The sequence below is a fragment of the Pinus tabuliformis genome, chromosome 7 (genome assembly GCF_031772625.1).
Source record: "Pinus tabuliformis cultivar Carrire ecotype Pingquan chromosome 7, CPIR1, whole genome shotgun sequence".
NCBI lineage: Eukaryota > Viridiplantae > Streptophyta > Pinopsida > Pinales > Pinaceae > Pinus > Pinus tabuliformis.
In genome coordinates, this window is record NC_142293.1 from 96,753,720 (window position 1) to 96,773,456 (window position 19,737).

Sequence of the window (19,737 nt, forward strand, 5' to 3'; positions counted from 1 at the left end):
AAAACAAACACCAAAAAAACAACCTAGAATAATGGCAGAAGTAAACATTAACAAATTGAAAGATGGGTGGTTTTCGTGGGGCCTGTCAAGGAAAGCTTGGAGTATGTGGGAGAAGGAGGCATACTATTTATTCAGGAAAACCATATAGATTGATTTGAAGACTGCACTGGGTGAAGGTACCATTAACTGTGGAGAGATGAACTGTCTATGGTTCTTGTTAAGGGTTGCTATTGAAAGAGGGGTAACAAAATTGCATATTTCTTAAGAGCTGCAAAACATCACATTTTTGTACCAGGTAAAAGAAGACAGATAAGGTTCACATTGTCAATGGCCCTAATGCTAGCAAGAGACCACAATATCTAAAAATTCCAAATTTCAATGGCATTCTTTTTATTTTTGGGTTTATTATTTAGTTTTCTTCTGCTGTGTATTTAGCTTTTATCATCACTGCCATAAGCAGTTTTCAGAACTTGGATTTTCTTTGCTACTTTGTCTCATGATGCTGCCTTCCTTGTGTGATTTAATTTATAAAGTTTTTCCATGCATTTTTCCACAATTTGTTCTTCTTGAATTAGGAATGTAAGATTCTGTCCCACTACAATTTTCCCCTGTTGATGAGCAGCATAATTATAATTGCTCAATCTGGCCGACTCTGAACAAAGAGCAGCATTATCTTTTTTCATTCTTGTCGGCAAATATCACAAGGCTTTTCAATGCCTTAGTTACATGACTTGGACTTTGGAATGACTTGACAAAGGCAAAGAGTAAGAGGCTCTAGAAAATTTCAGGGAAGACACCACATATGACTCCAGTTATAAAAAGACAAAATAATACTAGTCTTATCTATCAAAATGATAAACGTGGTCATATGTCAAATTTTCTCAGTGTTGGCAAGTTTGATCAGGTTTGATCATGAGACAAAGGGAGGCTGATGCGCCATAATAATTTTGTATATTTCCATATAGTTATCACTGCCAGGTAAAGGGAGGTTGATGCTCCTTGTAACAACCCTTAGACATCCTTGGACATATTTGACATGTGGGGACTTTAAAATTTTTGCAACAACCATTTGACATGTCTGGGACTTCTGAAAGCTTGACGTTTTACACTGAGCATTACAAGTACATTACATTTCTTTTCATTCCATTTAACATCAACCTTCAGGGGAAATAAAAGACATTGAGGGATTCCTTTATTCACTGATTTAATCAAATACAAGCCTCGTTTTGGATGCAAGTGCATCTTATACATGATTTAAAACAACATAATCATCCCTGACTTTTATTAGGAATTTGAGTATATATATACAAGTGGAGAAACAAATCAGTGTCTTTGATAACACAACTTTGTATTGATATATTATCCATTCTACAACTAATTACATGTACATCCTCTGCATATTCAGCAGTAACATTTAATCCTCTCTTCTCTAAGAGAATCTTCAAACCACTGGGAACCACATTGCAGCAAGACGCTGCCAGCTCTATACACTCTTATCAGATTCCTAATATATGGTCACTACTAAAAAAGTCATAATGCAGCACACTAAAGGTATTAACCTGTCCAAAGAATTCAAATACTCTACCAACATCCATCTCTTACAATGGAAGATTTAGAGTAATGAATGAGGGAAAACAAGAAGATCAGGCTGTGGGGTTGCTTACAAAACCACAAACAAATATGACAGGTAACTAAAATAAGTCCAAACACAAGAAATGGGCCAATCAGTATACGTAAGGTTAAAACAGTCAGCTGTGTTTTTAGACCTTATACATCACAACAAAGCAAGGAAGCACTGCCTTAGGATTAAACACAAACAACTCATCCAGATTAGAGTAGATTCCTGCCTGACCTGCTAATGAATCATATCCACCATTGAAACACTCATCTGGGTCTTGGGACTTGTTAACCCGCCCCGCAATAACTCTGCAAACTAGCATTGCTCTCTTATCCTTTGATTCATCCTCCTCTGATACCTCAATGGAATCATGGGATTTTCCACTGCTTGCTGTGGTGTAAATTCCTTTTCCATTCTCAACTTTTGAGGAGAATCCATGTCGGATGATATTGCAGACATTGCAGGATGGAATATTGCATAGGTTAGTTAATCCATTCATACCCAGTGAACAAGAGAATGTGATGCAGTGGAAACGAAGTAGTTCGTTGCCATCTGCTATGCACCTTGGGTGCTTCTTGGCTGACTTGTTGGCTTTAGCCTTTACCATGTCTCTGTAATCTTCGAATTTGTTGATGGTCTTCTGGCTATTGTGGATTTTCAGAACCCTCTCTATCTTGCAAGGTGTCTCCTTTTTTAACTAGCTGGTTTGGAAGATTATATCCACAACGTTCCTTGCTGAGTCATCTTGGGCTAACTCGGATACTGCAGAAGTATAAATCCAATACATGAAATATATTTAGTTAAATCATCCAGCTTGTTTCAAGTTCAGATAGGTCTACAATTACAATATGACTTCCTCTGATTCTCAAAAATATGAATTATGTATTAACTAAACATATGTTGCTTGTAATACTCTCTTTCTACAAACTTAAATCTCTGTCCATAATGAATCAACCAGAGCTACCAATTATAGAATTAAAACTGCATTCTTAATTATTACAGTAGATAGGCCAACTTCTACTGGATCAATGACAAATTAGCTGGGAAAAAATTTATATAATCTAATCAGACATTAATGTCATAGTTGTCCGAGATGGAAAATGGAAAGTATTAAAATTTCTGGTTGGAAAACATCGTGTAAAACCTAAAAGAATAGGGACACTTCAGCTTCTCAAGCCAATACTACACAAAATATTAACAGCAGAAGACAAAATAATGCTTCTGTTGAAATTCAAGGACTAATTTTGCTGGCATTTGGTTGAGATTTAGGGACCAAAACTCCATGCCTTCAGAAAGGCTCGGTGGTTATATTCAGATATTCGTTTTCAGATAAAAATAATATCCTTTCTTCCTTGTTTCGAGCTTACTGTTAAAACATATAAGATATTGAAACTTGAAAGATTGTATTACTCATTTGGTAAATGGACAATTCATTTGACATAACTCGAAACTTAATCAAAGGAAACTAAAATACAGGGTTCAAATGCTCAGACTACAAAGGTATATTAATACGAAAAATACCACAATTTTGTTGTAGACTTGTCCTTGTGAGGATTGTGGATTTTGTCAAATCACTATGAATTTCTTCTTTAGTTTTTATTAGCGTTGCATTGATCATATTTTCTACCAGATTGACCAAATGACCTAAAGTGATGATATATGGTCCTCTTCAGCAGTACTTGTAGCCACATCTCAAGGGCACGGTTTAATCCCTCTCTTTGCCAAATGTCTCTGCATACAAGAACTCTGTTGTCCCCCCACCCTGCCATATCCGGCATTTCAAATCTTCATGAATACTGGTAGGGATCTTAGGTGGGTGTCATGTTTGGATTCCTTTGAATTCCATGGTCTTTGACTGCTTGGCTGTGGTGAGTATCTTCAGAGAATAGATACAATTGTAAACCAGAGTCAATCTAATCTAAGTTCATATGACCATCATACACTAGGCAGGAAATCTGAAACCGGTTTGGTGGCTGTGTTGATGAAATCATCCAAAGGAAACTTCCAGGAAAGTGCATTATGTTTTAAATATGAAAACACGTTCGATTTAGTGTTTAGTTGTTAACAATCTTATTAGATGCACTAGTTGTTCAGACAGAAATGGGTTTGGCCTACCAGTTGGTATGTACCCGCAAATAATAACAAAAGGGAGTTACAAATTGCTCTGATATGCTGTTGGTAATAGCAAAGTTGTTAAGCCTTTCAAATACTATACGATGTATCAGACCTTGCTGAAGTTGTTAAGCTGTCAACCGAACCCAATTGTACAGGGAAAGGGAAAGGGAAGGGTACCTGCGAGCTGCAGAGCGGTACCTCAGCACAGCGGAATCGCAATTCAGAGCGGGAAGTGAGCTGCAGAGCGTAATCGCGCCGGTTCGAAATGGTCACCCCGCCGGTTCGAAATGGTCACCCGCGTGAGCTGCAGAGCGTAATCGCGCCGGTTCGAAATGGTCACCCGCGCGCCATGAATTCCAGCTCATCGCTGATGGGTCAGGGATGTCAGCGAATGCAGGGAAGAATGCAGGAAATGTCAGGGCTGTCAGGGGAGGGTGGCGGAGGAAGAGGGTGGTGGAGCGGGGAGATGGTGGTGGAGGATGGGAGTAGTCCCGATCGCCAAAGCCAGACGATTTTCCGGCCGGTGCCGGAAAAGGGGCCATTCTACAGCCTCCGTAGACTACTCCGATTTGAACCGAAACACCTTCACGACCCAAAACAGCCGGAGATGTTTTTTGTTTCATGTGGAGTTGGTTTAGGAAATGGATGGGAGCACGCTCTTTATCGTTGGGGTGGGCCCAAACATTTCAAATTCCACCCAACACAAGCTTCAAATAGACAACTTGTTTAGAGACTTCAATTTCTTTAATATAATACTAAAAACTTTTATTCTGATTTGGACTCAGCGGAAAATGGCTTTAAATTCTTAAATACGGGTGTGGTGCACAAAAATAATTAATGGTTTTGTCATGAGATTAAAGAATTTCAATAAATTAGAACACAATATTTATTGATTGACGATAAATATAAAATAACTAGACTAATGTTACTCTTCAAATTTATATATCAATATTATCTACACATAATTGAAATCTTTTACTCGTGTGTTCATATACTCTTTTAAGGAAACAGATGGATCTTGTCTTCTTTTATTTATATTACTCTTCCAAGTTATATATATTAAAAAAACTATATACTATTCTTTTATTTATATTACTTTTCAAAGTTAGTTATATATATATATATATAAATGATTGATTTTTTTTAATTTTTAAACGTTATATAATATTAAAGTAAATTATTTTTTAAAATAAATTTAAATATTAAATTTTTTTCAATAATAATTATATAAAGTTATTTTTTATTTTAAATATTTTCATTATTTTAATATATTAAATAAGTTGAATAGATTTATTAGTTAAAAATATATATAATTTTTTTATATATTTATATTTTCAAATTTAAGATAAAATATGTAAATTTTCATAAACTTTAATAATTACATTACTACATTTTTATTTCATTATTTCACTATTAAAAAATTTTATACTCTAATTTGATGTTAAATTTAACAAGAATTTTTAAATTAAATTATTATTATATATTTTTTACCAAATTATACTTATAGTCTTGCCACTTTATGATATTGAAAATCCATGACCTAATTATGTGTTTTAAAAATGAAAATTTAGAAATTATATATCTTTGAATAATAAAAAAAAATTAATTGAATCTCTATTCATATTAATTTTTAAATTTTTTAAAATCTTCATTTGATATTAAAACATATACATTAATTAGGAGCATGAAACTTCACTTAATAAACTTTTAACATAACATGTAAATTCCAAACCTACTAAATAATATCTTTAATTTCTTTATATATTAGAAAATATATAAAGAATCTCTTTATTTAACCCGTACTATAAACCCAACACATTTTCTTAATTTATTAATATTCTAATAAAACTATATTATTATTAAAAACTATAACATTCCAATTAAGCTAATCATTATTGCAACAAACATTCCAATTAAGCTAATTATTATTGTAACAATTCTTTTGGAACCAACTCGTGAGTCATAAAACCAATAAACCCGTAAGTCATTAAATATTTATGAGCTTCTCAACATACCTAAAATATTAAATGATTTATAAAGTGTTGAAAATGAAAAGTACACCATTTGCCCTTTATTCCAAAAATAACTTTGCATTTATGGACAAACATCATTGACCTTGTATTCGTCCCTAATCCAAAGGATATCGGTGTTCTGGTTTATTATACATGGAATCCAAGGGATATCAATGTTTTGGTTTATTACACAGTATCATACACCATTTTTCCTTTATTTTAAAATAACTTAGTAGTTTTCATCCAATATTATTGACAGTAACTTAATATTGATTAATGATAATGGTTTAATATTAATTTGTCTTTAAATGTATATACTAAGTATAGTTTAATTTATAGATGAAATGTTTTTTTCACCAAAATCAGGTGATATAATTTCAATAAGATTGTGATTTTTTTGTTATTGAAAATACATTTTTGAATGTATAAATAGATTCAACACCTTGAAAACTTTTGGCCCACTCTAATTTTAGAGATTAAACAACTTAAACTCAAATTTTTAAAAATATCTGTCACATTTTCATTAAAACTAACCATAAAAAATAACCATGAAAAATGTCATTTCATCTATTAGTTATATATATGTGTGTGTGTGTGTGTGTGTGTGTGTGTGTGTGTGGCGGGGGTCCGGCGGGGTTATTTTTCAATAAAATTTTAAATAATATTTCGTTTATTATTTTGATGATCATCATCATTATTAACATCCACTAAGATCAATATGGTTTATCGAACCTTAAGAAGGTAAGAAATTAATCGAAATTCTTTAACATATTATTTCTTTGCTAAAAAAAAGTTGGTATTGTGATAGATATTTTGAAAATTAGGACGATTTGACAATAAGTTGAGAAATTTAATCTAAAGTATTTTTCATCTTTAATCTTCTTAGTATCTCCCACAAATGAAAAACTCTTCTTTTTCCGAGGAAAAATCGCAACTTTCTATTAATAAAAACAAAAAGTTACATTTGTAGATGCACAATTGCATTCATATGTTGTCCCTAAAGACCATTGTATGTGCTTGAAGCACCCATTGTAGCCATGCTACCAAAAGAAACCTTACCTAGTTAAACTGGGTTTTTCCTTTTTACCTTTTTTTCTTTTGAACTTTGTGTCAAACCCCAGACTTTGGAGAGGCCATAACAATGGCTAAATCTTCTCCTTCTGAAATTGTTGGCACTTCCTTGTCTGAGTGTGAGCTCTTTGAGACGCGTGTTCACTTTATTCCACCTGCTCCTTGGCTTTTGCTCTTTTATCCATGCTGATTATTAGGATTTTGGAACATCGCTAAGCTAGTAGAAATCTCTACATGTTCAGTTGGTCCCTTTTGCATTTGTTCTCCCTCAAAGTGGAAACCTTGTTGATTCTACGCCTTTGGTTGGCGCTGACTCTTGTCCATTTCTTCCTCTTCATCATCCGAAAGAGGTGGATCTGGAAATTGCCAACCCTTTGGCTTTTTTGGTCTCTTCTTTGTCCTTTCTTTTCCTTGTGGACATGAATTTTACATGTACCATGCCTAATGGAAAATCCAGCACCTGAAAGCAGTGTTTTCAAAATCTAACCATTGTGTCCACTTCAATTCTTGGTGAATCAGATGGATGCCCTGTGGTAGACCTATGCTCAAGTTTGTCTTCAGACATATACTGGCAAAAGTAAAGATACCTTTGTCCATTCTTTCGTGATCCATCTTTAGAAATCTCCCCAATGAGTTTCCAATTCCTTCTAGGACTTAGTAATGCCAAAAGGGGAGATGGAGATTATGTAACCTTACTCATACCAACATCTTCGTAACTACTATTGATGTGGCATCGAACCCAAGAAAACATGGAGTGACAAAGAGGTCTGACCTTCCCCAAAACCATGGCCGTTCATTTAGGACATAATCTAGGTATTTTTGAGTCATTGAGGTCTAAAATGGACCTCCTTGGGAAATTATAAAATAATAGCGGAAATAATAAAATAAGATTACAGTACATCATCAAATTTTAGAGGGAAAAAAAGAAAAAAAACTACTATTTTTTCAACTTATATCCTTATGGGTTTACTCGAATTTCAATTCAAAACACTTGTTAGAAAACAGTTACTTAATTGTTGTTGTTAGCTTAATCAAAGTACAACCATTGTGTTTACTATCTATAACTAACACTATTAGCTTAGTTTACCATGTTAGAGCTTACAGCTTATCGTATAAACTGGTGATACTTAAGCTTACGATTGTTACTAGTATGGTCTCTTCCTAATCAATTACATGCTAAGCTGCTTAGTTTATCCTATGCTTGCTTCTGGGATTCTCTTTATCCTCTCCTGGTAGGTCCAATTTCAATAATGCTCTCTTTTCTTTGCCGGTCGAAACACGAAATAAATAGAAGCTGGTCGAAACCGACGAGGTTGGTTGAACCCGCGAGCCGAGAACGTGCGGATGGCTAGATTCATCAACCTGTAACCCCGGTAAAAGGGTGAAACGAGGTGGACGCTTCATGGGATGCAGTGCTTTTATTTAGATAAATCGATGCTTATATATCCTCTATGTGCTTTTTTCTTCTTGATTAATTTGATTGACTGGATCCAACTCGATGGAGGAGTTGGAAGGAGGAGTCTCACTATAATAGAGACAGTATTCTGGGAGGGGATAAACAGGACCCTTAAGCCTAAAAAAGTCCACTAGAATAAATAAAGAAATTTGATTCATCATCTAAGGAGTACCCATGTTGCATACTTTTGATGGACCTTGCTACACTAAAAATGAGAAATACATGAAAAACGTGATTGCAATCACGTTTTTCATGTATTTCTCATTTTTAGTGTAGCAAGGTCCATCAAAAGTATGCAACATGGGTACTCCTTGGATGAAGAATTAAATTCCAACGAGTACTTCACTCGAAATTTGAGTAAAACCTTAGGGAGATAATTTTAAACTACGAGCTGAAAAAAGTAGTTTTATATTTTATTATTTTTTAATATTTTTACTTTTTAACTCCAAAAATGGTGAGTCATCCCCCATGGTTAACATCATCATCTTGAATCCTATTGGTTCTTATAAAGTTTATTTTGGTTGTACATTTTGCTTAGGAGACCCATTTTAGACCTCAAAATTCCCCCAATGGTCCAATTGAACAAAAACAAAACTTTTGCACACAGATAAATATCACAATTTTTAGTCCATTGATGGAGATCCTATGAATTGGTCCAGAAGCCATTAAAACAACATATAGTAGCTCTTGCTTATAGAACAATGAAGAGACCACTCACTTCAGAAAATTTAGTTGACAAATCTCGAGCTTTCTCCATCTTATTAACTAGGTAAGGACCTGAAATTGTCGAATTTGGGGGTTGTCTATCTGTTGTGGCAATATCTCCTTTGACTGCATCCTTAAATGAAACTGGACATTTTGCAGTTGATGATGATGGAATGTTCATTCCAGGAGCTCCACCTTGTAATCTCAAATTTGTAATAATCATAACATTATGCATGATGCCATAATCTTTCAGAATGATGGCATCTTGAAGTGATTTACCCTCAAAAACCATATTTTGGATATTGGTCGGGATACCCAATTTTTCATGCACTTTCTTTTTCAACTCTGATGCCAGATCTGCTAGCCAAGCCTCTATGATAATTGAATTTCCATTTAGATCCTTCAAAAAAAATTGGAATTCCTCTTCATGGGCTTGATCTGAATCTTGAAATTTACAGCTCGGATCTAAAGGGGAAGTGGCCCATATCATAGATCTAGGGCAGTGCCAAAATCCTCCAACTAGATCTGCATCTGCGAGAGCATAAAGTTGAGGATTTGTACGCCACCTACTCCATGCATCTTCTGCACTTTGACCTAATCTTGCCTCTTTTGCTAACAAACGACCTAGCGAGAGATCCAAACGTAGCAAGACTTGGATCTAATCTCCATAGCCTGATAGCGTCACCCATATGCCATATTTTCCCGCCCCTTCTAGATACTACATTTAAAATATGGTGATTTGAAATATCTGAGTGAAATTAACAAGATCTCGCATAAAACAACAAGAAAATTGAGGAATCAGAGTCTGTCTTTTCGATCTATTAGTTATCCATAGACAAGAGGCACAAGATACCCTAGATTTTATGAGAGAGGAGAAAACACAATGTTGGGCACCTAGCCTTCGATCCAAATCACATACGTTTGTTGGTGTTTGAGAATAGAGCCAAAACCCCATCGTCAGTTTTGTAAAACATTGTTGCAGAGGGAAAGTGTAACATGCGTTGTCGTAAAAAACACCAGAGATCTAAAGCTCGATGGCAATATCAGAAAGGAAACAACCTGCTTCAATCCAGTCACTGTAACATGCCAAGCTTAATCGAACCTCCCTATGATCACACCTTCATATTTCATAGATTTGAGTCAAATATCGACTACGTAGGCAAAGTCCTAAAACATTACACTAACCCTAGTCATTCAAATCTCCCATAAATAAACAACTTATCAATAACAAACCCTTTTAAAATGATATTCAAACTCATTATTATCATTATAATATTTGTTTGTTTTATTTAAACTAATTATTATTATTATATTTATTTATTTTAATAAATAATTATTATATTTATTTATTTTAATAAATAATTAAAATTTTAAATAGTATTTCATTTTTTTCCCTCAACAAAACTGAAATTATTCATTGTCGTTTTAATCACTATGATGATTATGATGATTAATTTCAAATTAATCATTATCATTTCCATTTGTGTTGGCATTAATAGAACCATGAGCCATTAACATTTATGGTCTTCCCAACATCCCTAAAATATTAGATCATTAGTAGAGTGGTGGACATGAGAATATTTATTAATGAATTAAAAAAATTAATTGCTTAATGTAAAATATTTTTCTTAATTTATTTAAAATAATAGTTATATTTTATTTATAAAAAAATTAATAAAAACATATTATTATAGTGTGGGAATTTTGATATTTAAAGTATTTCTTTTTCTTAAAATATCTTTTCTTAAATATATATAGTTTTATATTCATAGCAAAAACACATAGTACATGATTAACATAGGCTTAGGAATAGCTAAATCGATTGCCTTGTAAACCCAATCCCAAGGTTGACATGGACTATTACACTTCTCATTCTGCACAACAACAAACTACCAAGATTGCTTACAAAACTCAACAGAGTTAAAGCACCTGTGAGTACAAATAGATAATATACCAGAAAAAGAAACAAACCATCACAAGCCATCAAAGTCATAGTCAACCAGACTTCCACTCCTTAGATTAACATTGCAGACCGACAATTAAAATCAACAAAGAAACTAAGATCAACATATCTAAGTACACACAAAGTATAATATTTTGCCACAACCCAAACAAAATCTTTGAGCCAAAATATTTCCTTATAAAGCTTCCACTGGATTGAGCGTTGCCATATTTTGTCCAATTATGCATCAATATTTAAGAAAAAAAATTGAAACTTTAGGAACATTACCAAAGTCTGGAACCTAATCATGTTCATTCAGAAAAAAATTGACGCATTTCACCCCATACTAATACTTCTCCATGGTGTCCCAAAAACAAGACGATAGCCATTGTTTCCCAACAATCATATATACATATAACACACCATTTCCATAGAAAGTCATCCTGAAAGTCCCAGAATAAAGTACCATAACTAAACAAAAGAAAAAAGTTCATGTCACCACCACATTAATTTTTATTTGAAGAGATCAATGTAGGGGTTTGCATGTTGTCTGTCGGAGGATCAGTGAGATCTCCCAACCCAGAATCATTCACAATAAAGCCCTCCACCTTTTCCAAATGAGAATCAATGTTGTCTATAGAGAAATGCAGATTGCATAAAATTCTTTTGACATCTTCCAATGACGAGAAAATATTATAAGTTTCCACTTATTTATCTTGAAAGAGGAGGTGCAAAAAAGTTGTGGTTTGTTCGTTTAATTCCAACAAAATCATAAAGTGTAGCCTTCATCTATGAAATTACCAAGATTAGGAATCCATTTAGCTTCCTTTCCCACCAGTTTAGAGTCATAACAATAGGGAATTCCCCTGCCTCCACACTCTCGAGGGCCAAGATCTCCTTCTGCACCTCGTGAGGAACATAACCAAAAGTTATGGCCATTAAATCATAGGAAAAAGGGCACACCCTCTTATGCCCAATGTTTCCTTTGTCACCACACAAACTGTTTATTTGCTTCCTCGGATCCATGAGAACAACTATAGATAAATAATGTGGACAACCACTAACAATACCTATGCTAATAAAACATGAGCAAGGACAACGAGGAGTGACCTGAATCCCAGAGCAATAGGCAGTCAATTCATCTACATAAAACCACTCCACAGGCCCTAGACCCAATAAGTTATCAACCTCACCACACTACAGTTTCATTACTATACTCTGACCAACAGGACTAGACACCAGGACAACAAAGCCCTAAATTTAAGACGAAGGCTCAGACTCTGCAAAAACTCATTGAACTTTGAAAATCCCGGACAATTTACCACTTGCAATAGATTGAGGAACATAAATGCCTGAATAATAAACATTGAAACCACAGTACCAAAAATAAAATATCTAGTATCCCAAATAATCCAAATTAACCTCCATAATAGAGCAGAAGTCACCCAAAAAGTACTATAACAAAGAAAATTAACAATACCTTCCCATACAAACGAAAATTGGGATGAAAGATAGTTACCAACCAAGTAAACCTCGCCCAAACTGAAAGGAGCTTGAGGGATTCGAGCAAAAAAGGACACTAATCAACTCAAACAGTACACGCCCAAGACGCCAAAGAGAGAGCCAAAGACACCAAAGAGAGAAGCCAAAGGCAGAGTAACAGAAATGTCAGCCTGAAAAATGACCACCATACACTAATTATCCACATGAAGCAACTAGATATTGATGTCAAGGAGAAAACACTGCCTGCTCACACATAATTCCTTAACCGTTGACCATCCATCACTCTGAGCCTAAATTTAAAACACCAAAACGACATGTTTACTAACGTTGTAGCATTAACTCTTCCCTACCACTTTCATCTATGCCTAATGAAAGTGTTACAGCGGCACCCTCTCCAAAGCCTCCATACCTTCCATTAAATGTACACCCCCATCCGAGATTAATTTATCTACCTTTATCAAACTATGGATAGCCTGCATTTCATCTTCCAATATAGTCAAAGGCCATGATTCATCCAAATCCAAATTCTTATGATGAGAGCTGAAATTGGCCGAAAAAACAACAACCTTATTACTTGCTCTTCTAGTATGATGAACAATTATGTAGTCCAACTTACTAAGCAAAGCATTTATGTTCACCATGATCGCCTCCAATCTCTAACTCTTCAATATATTTCTAGTTGGTTGGACATTCAAAAAAATTTGAACACATTGTATTGCAATCTATGAATCCCCATCAACTTGTAGCAATTCAAACCCCTCATAAATATCAATTTGAAAGGTTTTTTCCAATCCCATATACTCTACCAAATTATTACTAGCTACCTAGTAGTTCATCGTAAATACTCACAAGGAAGAAGAATTATTGTCATGAAAAATCTCACCAAACCCTACTAATCTTGGATTCCCCTTATATGCCCCATCAAAGTTCAGTTTAACAAAATTGCTTCCAAGAGGGGTGAAAGAGTCATTTACAAAGAGATTTCAGTCCAAATTAGGCTTTTCATTTAGAGTAATAATCCTTTGATCGTGGTTTAAGCTCTTCAAAATCTCTGCTTCTACACCATCCACCTTCTAATCATTAGTTGACAATGTTTAAAATTGGAGGTTTCACTTATATTAAAAAAAAAAAACAAAAAAACAAAACAAAACAAAACAAAACAAAACAAAAAAACAAAACAAAACAAAACAAAACAAAAAACAAAACAAAACAAAATAAAACAAAACAAAACTCTCTAGTCACTCTACCCGTTCTTTTCTTGTCCAAAAAAATCCCATAATTCCACTATTTCCATAAATTCCATAGGACAAATTCGACCACTAGAGTCCAGGCCCAATTAACTAAAATATTTTTATACTTCATAAAATTCCATTCTTCCAACAAAGTGTTTAGACTCCTTGTTCAAATCTACCAATGCCAAAAATATAGTCATGGACAGTCCATACCTCTATCACCAATACACCAGAAAGAAAAAGATGATACAAAGTCTCTTCAACCTGGAGACAAAGAAAGCAAAGTGACGGTCCTTCGTAACTCTTCCTTCTAATGCGGTCCCAAGTGAGAATATTACATCATGCAATTAACCAAAGAAAAATAGTAATTTCTGGCCAATGAACTCTAGACCATATCTTCTTTCAAATAGCATCTCTAGAAGTTCAAACGATTTGCAATGATTGAATAGGATTCTTTGAGGTAAAAGAACTGATTGGAAGCATGCCACATCTCAGTATATCACAAGTTTGGAAACAATTGATCCTCTTATCCCCCAATTCTTGTTGAAATGCTTCCTATGGAAAATCTTGTGAAGAATTTGGCTTGTCCTCCTTATCTTTCCACCTCCTCCAAAACATGGAGTCTATCATTGGTTTCCAAAAATCACGAACCTACACTGCTCCCAAATTGGTTGTAAATAGATTGAATTTCACTTTTATTTTGAATTCCATTTTTATAAGAGTTCTATCCATAAAATTTTATTCTCAAGGGTTTTGGGCAATTTTTAAATAGGTATGATTTACAATTTTCCAAAAGAAATGATCAAAATGGGATAACACCTCACATTCAAAGGGTCCCAAGGGGGAGGGAAGCCCCCTTTTCTCGAGGGTTTTTTAGGGGGAAAGAAGTCCCCTTGCACAACCTTTCATGGGTAGCACCCCCAAGAAAAAGGCCCTTTGTTCCATTCGCTTTTTGTAGTTTCTAGCAAGTGCTTTCCAATTTTAGTTGTTTTGTGGCACATGGTGGTTTAGTCCATACTTATGTTATTCTCATTAAGAAATTATAATTGTATCATAATCCAAGGTTAATGGATTAGTCGTTTATGAATGTTGTAGCATATACATATTGTATTATAAAATTGTAAAAAAAAATACATTGAAAAATATTTTTAACTTTCTAGATTTGAGTTTTTAAAATAAAATCTACATATTAATATATATACACCATCACATCTTTGTTTTTTTAATTAAAAAATTTCTATTAAAATTAATTTTATATGATTAAAACTTAAAAATAAAACCTACTTAAAAACAAAACTCATTAAAAATGAAGTGATATAAGTACTCCCTATTCAACACTTATTATCTCCATTTTTAAAACATATAGATCACTATATATATATAATTAATATATTCTTATATTAAAAAAATATTGATAATTTAATATTTAAATGTGTAAACCTAATTTAATATTTAAAAGTATGGATCTCATTATCGATATTATTATAATAGCTCCTTTTTAAAACATGGAGCTATAATTATTATCACAGGTATTACTTAAAAGTATGGATATTTAATATTTAATGATTATCAATATTATTTAAAATAATATTTTTTTCAAATTAAAAGAGATTCTCTTCGCATGAAATAGACTCTCTTTACATGAAACATTTATTTCTTTTGTTTGTAGAAAAAAATGTATAATTTTATTCATCACAGAGGAAGAAAATTACATTTTTTAATATGTGCAAGTGTATTTATGGAATCATTCACTGGTTAACGACCATGGAAGAATGAATTACATTCAAAACATAAAAACATAAAATCGTAAAATCGTAGGGGATGAGAACCCTAGGCTACATAAAGGGTTAAAAGCAAGTTGGATGATCAGGGGACCAACAACCAGTGATCTTTTGCACCTCACTAGTCATGAAAGATCAACGGGGATTCACATACAAACAATTTATTGAAGACTTTGTTCATCCAGTTATGAACATTCTCAATAGTGCAGTACAACCCAGAATTAGTGAGGAGATCAAAAGAATTATGTATCTATCAGACCAAGCAAAGACTAGAGATTGGTCCCTGTATCAAAACTACACAGAGATTAGAGACATGGATGTGAATTGCCCCCCTATAGACTCCCCAAGTACCTCCCAATGAGGATCTTTGCACTGGAGTATATCAGGCAGATGTTGAACTCAGATGGCATCCAATTTGTAGTGGCCAAGAAGAAGGCACAATTCAAAATTAAAACACAGATGGGCCCATTTGTGTGCAACACAAGGACAGCGGGTGAGGGGGCAGATAAGATATTGAAGGAAATAAAGTTCATCTTGAGCTTCACATGGTCTTATGACCCCTGTGGCATCATTTCAAAACTCAGAGTGGACAATAAAAACACTCCCTACATCCATACTTCTAGGCCAGACATAGAGCAATATGCCAACTAGTTGGAGTGGGCAGAAAATACCCTGCAAGACGCTGAAGAGAAACTTGTTTCTGCTTCTAGTTTGTAGACTCTTGTTCCTCAGGAAAAATCTAGCAAAAGGCAGAGGGAGGAAGGGTCATCATCTATCACCATGAGTGAAGCTAAATAATTTAGAATCAGTGATGGAAATAGACAAAGAGACTGAAGAACAGGCAGCTATCATCTTCATAGATTCACCACTTGCAACCACCAAGTTCATTACATCTCCTTCTGAACCTTCATCTTCATAGGGTCATAAGGAGACTGAGTTAGAATCACACACTATCCAAAAAGAAAAAGAGAAGACAATGTTTGATAGGTACAGAGAGATAAATCTCAGGAATGAAATCTTGAAGAACAACACTTACAACCAATTCTGGAAGCAAACTTCCAACTCACAAAGTAGAATTATGTTAGTATTTGATACTGAGCATGGTAAAATGCAGATGGCCTTTCTTGAGGCCCAAACTTCACAGCCCAAATCAGCAGTTGACTACAAGAGCACCACCTTTGAGTTCAGTACAAAGGACATACATCCCATTGATCAAATGGAGATGCACAAACAAACTGGTGAGATGATATCCTCCACTCTAACTAGCACTACCATGTCCTTATCCAAATTACAAGTTTCTTTTGCAAATGTATAGTCACAGTTGAAGATGGAGAAGGTCTCCTCCTTGGCCAAAGATAACAAGATCAAGTCTTTGGAAGACTTGGTAATCAAGATAGGGTATGACACTAAAGATGTTATTGTTGTTGAAGAGATTATTAGGAAGAAAAACCTGGACATTGCAGCATTAAGGAAACAACTCAAACTTCCAGCTACAGAAGATCTAATGACCAAGGACATTGAAGAAGGTGAAGTCAAGAAAGTCTTGACAAAGAGAAATTTCATTGACCAATTGGAGGAAAGGTGTGAAACCTTGGATTTGCAGGTGACCAGATTTACAAACAGGATTGAAGCCTTAATGCAGAAGGGATTGCCCAGTATCTATGTCATCAATGACAGGCCGATCACTCAGGAGGACTATATCCTGAAAATGAAAGAGGTAGCCAAAAGCAGCATTAAATTCAGTGGAATCAAAGGGAGTATGACAACAAAGGCATTTCTGGAGACCATGTCAAATGACTTCCATGTGCAGAATGAGGTAAAACATATTTTTACCGTGAAACCAACTTTTTCTAAATATACAGAGGTAGATGAAACCTACCACAGGGTAACAAAGTTAACATTGCCGGATGAAAAGCGATGGGAAGAGTTACTAGATTTACTGTATTAAGGAATACACTGGAGCAGTAAAACAATTTTCCCAGCACAATAGACAGCACGAGAGTTAGTTCAACATCACATTCTGTTTTTGGATGACTCGGCAACTGAAACCATCAAAACATGGCCATCGTTCTCCTCAACAGCCTACGTGGCCTATTATTTTTCCAAGATTAGATGATATTAGTTTGTAATTAGGCTAATAATACATTGTCAGTTTGATAAAGATTTTGTAAAGTATTATTGTAATTTTTATTATAAATACTTCGTTGTTTGATGTATTAGTGTTGATTTCCAAATGTAATTTCTACTGCATATTGTAATTTTGAAGTACTGGAGCATCAATAACACAGGGACCTTTCACAAGATTCATGTGGTGTGTTAAATGGTGATGTGTTTCTTCTATCTATTTGTTTAAACGATGTTATTTGTTTCCTCTGTTATTCTAAATCTGAATTAATCAACAGAAACTGTGATAAATAGGATTCGTTATCAAGAGCGCCCTATTTTGGCTATTGTTAATTTAAATGTTTTCCACTGAAGTCAGGTCAAAGAATTATTAACTTCTCTTTGGTTTCTACTGAACCTTACACTTATGGTTTTCCACCATCCATTTAAATTCTGAAAATATCCATCTACTGCAACCTAGCTTTCCCTGTGAGAACTGTTATCACCCCAAGAAACTCTCCTAGGTTGTATATCAGAGATGCTCAGGAACATTACAAACTCAACGAAAATTTTGGATAAATGGTGGATGAATGAAAGAAATGTTGCATATTCAAGCCAGATAACCACTCCTACTATGATTGACCCCAGACATGGGTGAACACCCCCCGACTACAAGGCTTTAGACCACCAATTACTCACAGTTTAAGGAAAATGTGATGATGGAGAAGACTAATCACACCAGCAGATGCACAGGGCCCTGTGATGGCTAGCTGCAACCAATTAAAAGGTCTGTAAATATGTCTTTTAATACACAGACAGGATGACAGCTCTCTGGTATTAAAATAACAGAAACTTGCAAACAAATTCAATGATACATGCTAAATCCTAACACAGAGGTGGGATGACAGCCCCTCTAATGCTGAACATTAACAGCACATGAATAAATGCAAAACAGGCACAGCCTGGAACAAGAAGAAGAAGTGGAAAGTGAGCAATCAACAACAAAAGAAGCTTGTATTAGCTGGAAATGCAAATCAGAAGCTGCAGGTTACACAGTAGTTATAGTCTCCAGAAGTTGAAGCTTACAACAAAATAACACTCATCAACCTGATTACAACGTTTTTCTGGGTATATATAGAATTTGTTTACAAAATTACTCTGCTAGGTTATGCGTGGAGGTGTCTTAATTGGCCACCAACCGCATTTACAATTAGATATGGGTCTTCTACTACAATCTGAATGTTTTAATGAACAAAATGGCTCTTTCTGTACTTTGATGTACTCCTGAATAGGTAAAATATGATTTGAATGCATTTCCATAATTGTTGTAGTCCTTTATCTGCTCAAGGTGGTCCTTCTTGTCCTTCGGAGGTACACTGTCTCTTGAATGCAGTGGTTGGACATTGAATGCGCTGAGAATTGAACCATGAGCTCCTTTTATTCGGGTGCATGGGATTGCCATAAACACGAAGACAACACAGGAAACTGGCGGGAGGCAATGGAAGACATAGAGGCAGAACAGACGACGAAATGAATCCCAGCCATTAGATCATAAAAATCAACGGCGGAGATTGCGTGGGAGGAGCTATTGGGAGGTGGCAAAGAATATGCAATGAGGACCGTTGGATCACTGTCGGGTAGATCCGACGGTGATCAGGGGCAGAAGATGCACGGTTATTAACGAGCGGGGGTTCGGCGGTATAGCGGGCGGGCGGTTTCCCCGCACCGCTTATCGGGTGATGGCGGGTTTTGTATGAGGGCGTGCGATCAAGTTATATTGCGCCGCATGGCAGACAGGTCCGGCGGGAAACCACCTTCCCCGCTGCCTAACGGACGAGCGGTTAACGGGGTGAAGGCTTGCGAACACCGTCGGATGATGAAGCGGGCGCGATTGGATGGTCGAGGTAACGAACATGTGCTCCGGGGTTGATGTGACAGGTGAAAAGACAGGTAAGGGTCCCGCCAGGTTATGTTTTTATTGCATCCGCGCGTTATAAAGGGTTAGGGCTATAGTGCCGGGGTAAAGCAAGAAATATGGGGTTTATAAAATTATTGGGGATTTAAGAAAATTATAACACACAAAGCACCCAAAAGCTGATTTAACGGTTTATGTGAAGTTACGGGAGGAAAACAAGGACAAAGGGGATTAAAGAAGAATAAGGAGGACTCAAGGGGAAAGAGGACATGAGGATGTGGGAG

The 19,737-nt window shown here is 35.2% G+C and overlaps 1 protein-coding gene across 1 annotated transcript; it reads right to left on the reverse strand.

The window, feature by feature from the left end:
* Positions 1–1,253: 1,253 nt before the first annotated feature.
* Positions 1,254–2,332, reverse strand: LOC149245446 (uncharacterized). The gene has a single exon (XM_089455601.1). The coding sequence runs from the start codon at positions 2,223–2,225 to the stop codon at positions 1,761–1,763; it is 465 nt and encodes a 154-aa protein (XP_089311727.1). The 5' UTR covers positions 2,226–2,332; the 3' UTR covers positions 1,254–1,760.
* Positions 2,333–19,737: the final 17,405 nt, after the last annotated feature.